At 41.9% G+C, this 5,873-nt stretch overlaps 1 protein-coding gene across 1 annotated transcript; it reads left to right on the top strand.

The window, feature by feature from the left end:
- Positions 1-203: 203 nt before the first annotated feature.
- Positions 204-5,184, top strand: LOC119171430 (pro-neuropeptide Y). Its single transcript, XM_037422249.2, has 3 exons — positions 204-333; positions 3,766-3,970; positions 5,030-5,184. Exons 2-3 carry the CDS (start codon positions 3,792-3,794, stop codon positions 5,106-5,108), a joined length of 258 nt encoding a protein of 85 aa, XP_037278146.1. The 5' UTR covers positions 204-333; positions 3,766-3,791; the 3' UTR covers positions 5,109-5,184.
- Positions 5,185-5,873: the final 689 nt, after the last annotated feature.

The following is a 5,873-nucleotide window of genomic DNA, read 5'->3' as shown; positions in this document are numbered from 1 at the left end:
CCCAGGACAACCTATCGAGACGACCAAGAAGAAATGGCCAGCAATATACAAATAAAGCGAGCGATAGATGTACGTAAAGTGCAACGAAATAGATTGGTAAGCGATGAAGAGGTGGAGGGGAGGGTGAGGGGGAGATGCGCGTCCAGTGGCACATTGCGTCTCTCCTAAGAGGCGACGGGAAGGGTTGTGCGGTTACGGAGCACCTTACGCCTATGCGTGGTAGCAACCGCGCCTGCAGCGATTTGTTGAGGCCAGCGGAGGCTATATAAGCGGACGTTTGAGACGCTCGAACGATTCAGTTGGCTCGTCAGCTTCCCGGTGATACACGAAACGGTGAGTAGATGCGTGCCTCTACTTTTTACCTCTCTCATTTGGCCTGTGTTGTGTTCTGGCTCAGTTGATGTGAATGTTTAGTATTCTGAAACTTTCGATGTGAGCGTGGAACTTTGTGAAGCAGAACGAAATTAGCGCAGCGCTACCTAGTGGGTCTTGTCTAGCCATTGTTACAAGCCGTGGTGGTCTACTGTTTATGGCGCTTGACTGCTGAGCCGAAGGTCGTGTGTTCGAGTCCCAGCACCGGCAGCCGCATTTCAATACGGACAAAGTGCTTAAAGTATCATTTGCTCTGATTTAGATGCGTGTTAAAAAACCCTTGGTAGCAAAATTTATGGAGCCCTCCACTATACGTTCTCTGTCATAATTACATCATGGTTTTGGGACGTAGAACCACAACAATCTTTAATTTTCTTGCCATTGTTTTAATTTCAAAAAGTATAAGGATTGACTGAAGTACGGAAACTGTCTTTGCTGTGCGTTAGTGAATTGATAAACCGCAAAGCAAGGTGCCTGTGCAGAAGTTTTCTTGAAGTTTGGTTTGAAAAACTGATAACGATGGCTTCAAATCAGGTTTGCCATTCTAAACAAGCTTAAAGCGCCAATTAAAGAGTACTATTCGCACGTGTTTTCTGAAAGTGTTCTAAAAGTTGATCGTCTCCCGTTGGATTATATTGCTTTCAAATGCCGCCTGAATTAAAAGGCTATTGGTTGCGTGCCTAGAATACGATGTGAGTACTCAAAAAAACCTTCAAATAGGTTCGAGATAATACCCGGCCCAAAAAAAAAAAGAATCACATCGTTAGCCATGCCAGCCTTTCGCGAACACTGTTTTGTGCCCGTAATTCACAGCTGAAAATATTGTGTACAGTGCAATATTTCGGGGTAAATTGCATGTAGGCCTTCGCTAACTTAGCTAGTAAAATTATACCCGCCCTTTTATAGCTAAAGCTTGCATGTACACGTATATATACTCAGCAACTCAAGAGAATGGTCCTTCGTTCGAAGCTCAGCATTCGCGCTTAAATTTTGTATATAGGCTTCATAACTCTACAATGTGCGAATACTTAAGTTGCGCCTAATAATACTTGGCGTTCATGCAAGAATGTGTATACAAATAAATTAAATAAATAAATAAATAAATAAAATAGGTCAATTGAAGTTCTGCAGCCTCGTTTGCCGGACGTGTACTTAAGATAGCCTGAAGTGTAGGTCATGTTGTGAAACTTTCACAATTACAACTACCGTAGCTTAACCTAACGGGCACTTACATCACAACATTCATACTGTGGAGCTCAAATGACTATCCAATTGTTGTTTTACCTAATGAAATGTTAAAATCGTACAGGCACCTGCAGTTTTCTCTCTCTCCTACGGCATGCTTGGGTCTATTAGGTACATCAAAAAAAAAGAGCGGTCATGGTTTGCCTGCGTACGAATTCTGTTTTACCCCAAGTTCTTTAAACCTTCCACGGTTCGTATCATTTGTACGTTTTGAGGTTTGTCTTAGACAAGCCTTGAGTAAACATGCACAAATTTATCAAACAAAGGCGAATTACCAAGAGTAATTATTTTGTGTTATTGGTATTGCGACTGACCGTGAATTGTAAGAAAATCGGCCAATTCAATTGAATTTCCATGGGCAAGTTTTAGCACGCTCCGGTCATTTTCTGATACTAGTGAGGCTTTGTTACTGTATTTATGGTCACACGATTCGGTGGAGTGCAAACTGTGCTTCCTTGATTAATCTACTTCGGGCCCACAAAAAAAATACTTTGGCAGTTTTTTATTGTGATTGTGGAACCAGATCTCCTGTCGTCAATTTTTCATCCAATTGCGAAGGTTCTTTCTTTCTTTCTTTCTTTCTTTCTTTCTTTTTTCTTTCTGTCGTAAAAGCGACAGAAAATGTTTCAAGACATGGGCAAAAACCTGCTATATTGGGAGAGTGTTTAGAAAGAAAAAGCTTGCATTCCACTACCATCAATCTTCGAAACCAGAGAGCGTGAACTGGAAGTTCAATTTTTTCTTAATACCTGCAATGATATTTTTCCTCCGGAACCTCTTCCTTCAAACTTACGCTACTTGCTTCATAGTGCAGATACGCTTTTTCTTCTTTTTTCACGCCTTGTGTATCAGGTGCGAAACTTTTTTCCTTTGCTACATTCGTAACTCACGCGTACTGTAACACCAGAAAGTTTTCGTTTCGTCGAAAAAAGATACCGATATTCAATTTGTCGTGATGAAGTACTCTCAAGATAACTCAAAATAAGAATGTTCTAAGCAACAGCCGTTTTCTCCATCTCGTCTTCGTTTTGCTACTTTACGAACAAATTTGGCGCCTCGCTTATTTTGCTATATGGAGACGTATTTTTCACTCACTTTAAAAAGAAAAAGAACGTGAATAAGGTTTTCTGCGATTGCTCGAAGTCGTAGAGTGCGTTCGCAATCGCATCTTCTTAAGTACTGCCCCGGTTCACGCGGGATATATTTAGATGGACTAAACTTTCTTGACTACGCTCTCAAAGTTCAAGTATTCGTAGTCATTCTGCTCTCCTAGATATTCTTGACATATATCACGTGACCATTGTTTTCAAAGATGGGCAGTGCGCTATGCTACATTATATGTCTAATGACAGTTCAATTTGTGTTATCGACAACATTTTCTTATGATAAATATTTTGTAATGCACACATACTTTGTAAATATTTTGTAATGCCCCTCGCCATGCTCTGCTCTGTTCAATGTCGTTGTCCTCTGCGATCTTTGTCAGAGAGGTCTCAAATAGGAGTCACCCTAGCTCGTTGTCTCGACAAGAGTCGCAAGATATATGGCGCGTTACTAAAGTATCAACTGCAGCAACATCAACACAAATAACTACTTCGTCTTCAAGCAAGTTATAATGAAACGGCAGGCAATTATATTGTTTGAATTATTGTTAATAAGTGCTGTTGCACCATACTATGCACCCGCACATTTTAACACGCGTGAACGTTAAAACTTGAAGCACGAGATATAGGTTGTAACGTTGTGTTCGCACAAAGAAATGCGATATGTCTTGCGCGTTGTTTCGTTTTACTGTTCGTGTATTTACAGGTTCGTAATATACAGTCAACTCACCTAAATAAAACTGGACACTAATATACAGCGCTATCTAGCATACGAACATTAAATGCCATTCGTAAGGACACGCGCAAGCTCGCAAAGGCTTGGTGCTCAGAACTCGATCACCACACTCACGTTAAAACTGGCAGAGTATCTCGATGATGAGACTCGTTTCGCTGAAGTTAAAGTGATTTTCGCAAGCACGACTATGCTCATGGCGATTCCTCAATGAACAGAACAAGCCCACTCACGAAATAAGTGACACCCCTGCTGTACATCATATAACATGGATGCGTGAATAAACGAAAGCATTCGTGCATCGCATTGCAGCTTGCGCTCTTCGTGGCCTGCAAGTCATGACCCCTTCGACTCTGGTGACCATGCTGATGGTGCTGGTGGCCTCTGCTTCCGTCTCGGTAGCCAACATGGGCGAAAGCCAGAAGCCCAACATGCCGCACGTCTTCCAGAATGAGAAACAGCTCTCCCAGTACCTGCAGGCACTCGACGACTACTACCTGCTGCTCGGAAAGCCCAGGTGATTGCTCCCGCAACGGCTTGTCTCACTTTCTATCAATAACATGTTAAATGAGAGGGAGAAAATGTTCCTTAACTCATCTGCCTCACGAAGTTGGAAAACAAAATGCATACGTATTTCTCTGATAACAATGATCATTGGAATTTAACCCACCGAAACCACCATCCGATTACGAGAGACATCGTGCTAGAGGGTTCTAGAATTTTGTACCGCTTGCCCTTCTTTAATGGGCACCGAAATCTAACTACACGGACCTCGAGCATTTTGGTCGACATTGAAAAAGCAGCTGCCGCAGCTGGGATTCGATCCCGCGACCTTCGTGTCAGCAGTGAAGCACCATACTCACTACAACTCAGTAGCGGTTATTACAAATTTCTCCGAGGGAAGGCTGGTTAGGCGATGAAAAAATTCATTCTGGTCCAGGATTCAAACCCAGTACCACAGGCACTCCTGTCAGGAAGTAATGCGAGTATTCCCTTTCTTGAAGCTTGTTTCCTCTTGACAGTTTTTGCAGAGTGGATTCACCACTTTTTTAAATGTGTGCTGATTTTATTCAACGGTTAATAACGGTGCATGCATCACTCAGTTTTATAAGTGACCATCCATAAATTCCACATTAACCCATAAAAAGGTTCATATTGTACTTTATTATTTGTTGATCACTACTATATAGAGAGAAAAGGCTGCATTACTCTGATTATTCTGCCAATGATAAGTGCGCACAGTGCGGTGTATTATAGCCGAAGCATAGAGCTATGCAGTATCACATATTGTAACTCATAGTTTTCATAACTTGTCATATCTGCAGCTTGAACCTAGACTTATTCTAAACAAGTGTAAAAGGATTGTAAAGGCCATCGGGGCTTTGGACGTTGTCGGTGCGCACAGGAAGAAATTTGGTGTTTTTACGAAATCATCATAAAAGAGTACAAAGACGGTCAGGACAATGCCATAAGTACTAGAAAGTATCCCGGCTCTTACAACACGTGACGTAGCTTTCTTTCGTTCATCCATCATGTCGAAAACTGCATCTTACACTACTTTTTTGTCATTTCACAGGTTTGGCAGAAGCTTCCAGGACAGCTACGAAGTCAAGCGATGGAACTTGCCTTACACAGAACTACTTCGAACAGTGTGACACACCCAAGGAACACCGGGAAAAGATGACACTGAGCCAGCCCCATCGAATAACAAAATAAACTGGATCAATTAAATATTTTTCTTAGCATTTTCTTTACTTGTCTGTTTCAACACTTAGTCGTCCGGTGATGATATCAGTTTCACAGGTTTGGCAGAAGCTTCCAGGACAGCTACGAAGTCAAGCGATGGAACTTGCCTTACACAGAACTACTTCGAACAGTGTGACACACCCAAGGAACACCGGGAAAAGATGACACTGAGCGAGCCCCATCGAATAACAAAATAAACTGGATCAATTAAATATTTTTCTTAGCATTTTCTTTACTTGTCTGTTTCAACACTTAGTCGTCCGGTGATGATATCAGTTGACGTCCACAGTGAGACTCGCTCACAGTCAACACACGCCACGGCGTGTGTTCACCTTTTTTTTTTTCCTCTTTCAAATCTGTCTCGCCCCCCTCGCCACCCACACACTTTTTTCTTTATACCAATGTTGGTTAGCATACTAGATTTGGGCTGAAAAGGCTGTCAAAGCATGTCTTCAAAGAATTAAGATCTTGCAGGGCGCAATGAAGTGGTGGAGTTGTCACTGTCTTGCACATCATGCTTACAAAGTATTTCCCCACAGCAAATGTTTGCAGATCTCCATAAAGGAAATTATCCGTGAAAAATGAAGCATAGTACAGACGTGCATTCCAAATCGACTTTGAGATAATCGTAGAGGAACCGAACTCAAATATTTCTCGGTTGAGACTGTATCAGT

The sequence above is a fragment of the Rhipicephalus microplus genome, chromosome 4 (genome assembly GCF_043290135.1).
Source record: "Rhipicephalus microplus isolate Deutch F79 chromosome 4, USDA_Rmic, whole genome shotgun sequence".
Classification (NCBI taxonomy): domain Eukaryota; kingdom Metazoa; phylum Arthropoda; class Arachnida; order Ixodida; family Ixodidae; genus Rhipicephalus; species Rhipicephalus microplus.
Note: the sequence above shows the minus strand (reverse complement) of the source record. Positions and strands in the feature narration are given on the sequence as shown.

Excerpts from the sequence above, each read along its gene's own strand:
- LOC119171430 (XM_037422249.2), top strand. The coding sequence starts at position 3,792 with ATGACCCCTTCGACTCTGGTGACCATGCTGATGGTGCTGGTGGCCTCT. Across the intron at positions 3,971-5,029 it reads CTGCTGCTCGGAAAGCCCAG|GTTTGGCAGAAGCTTCCAGG; the intron begins GTGATTGCTCCC and ends GTCATTTCACAG.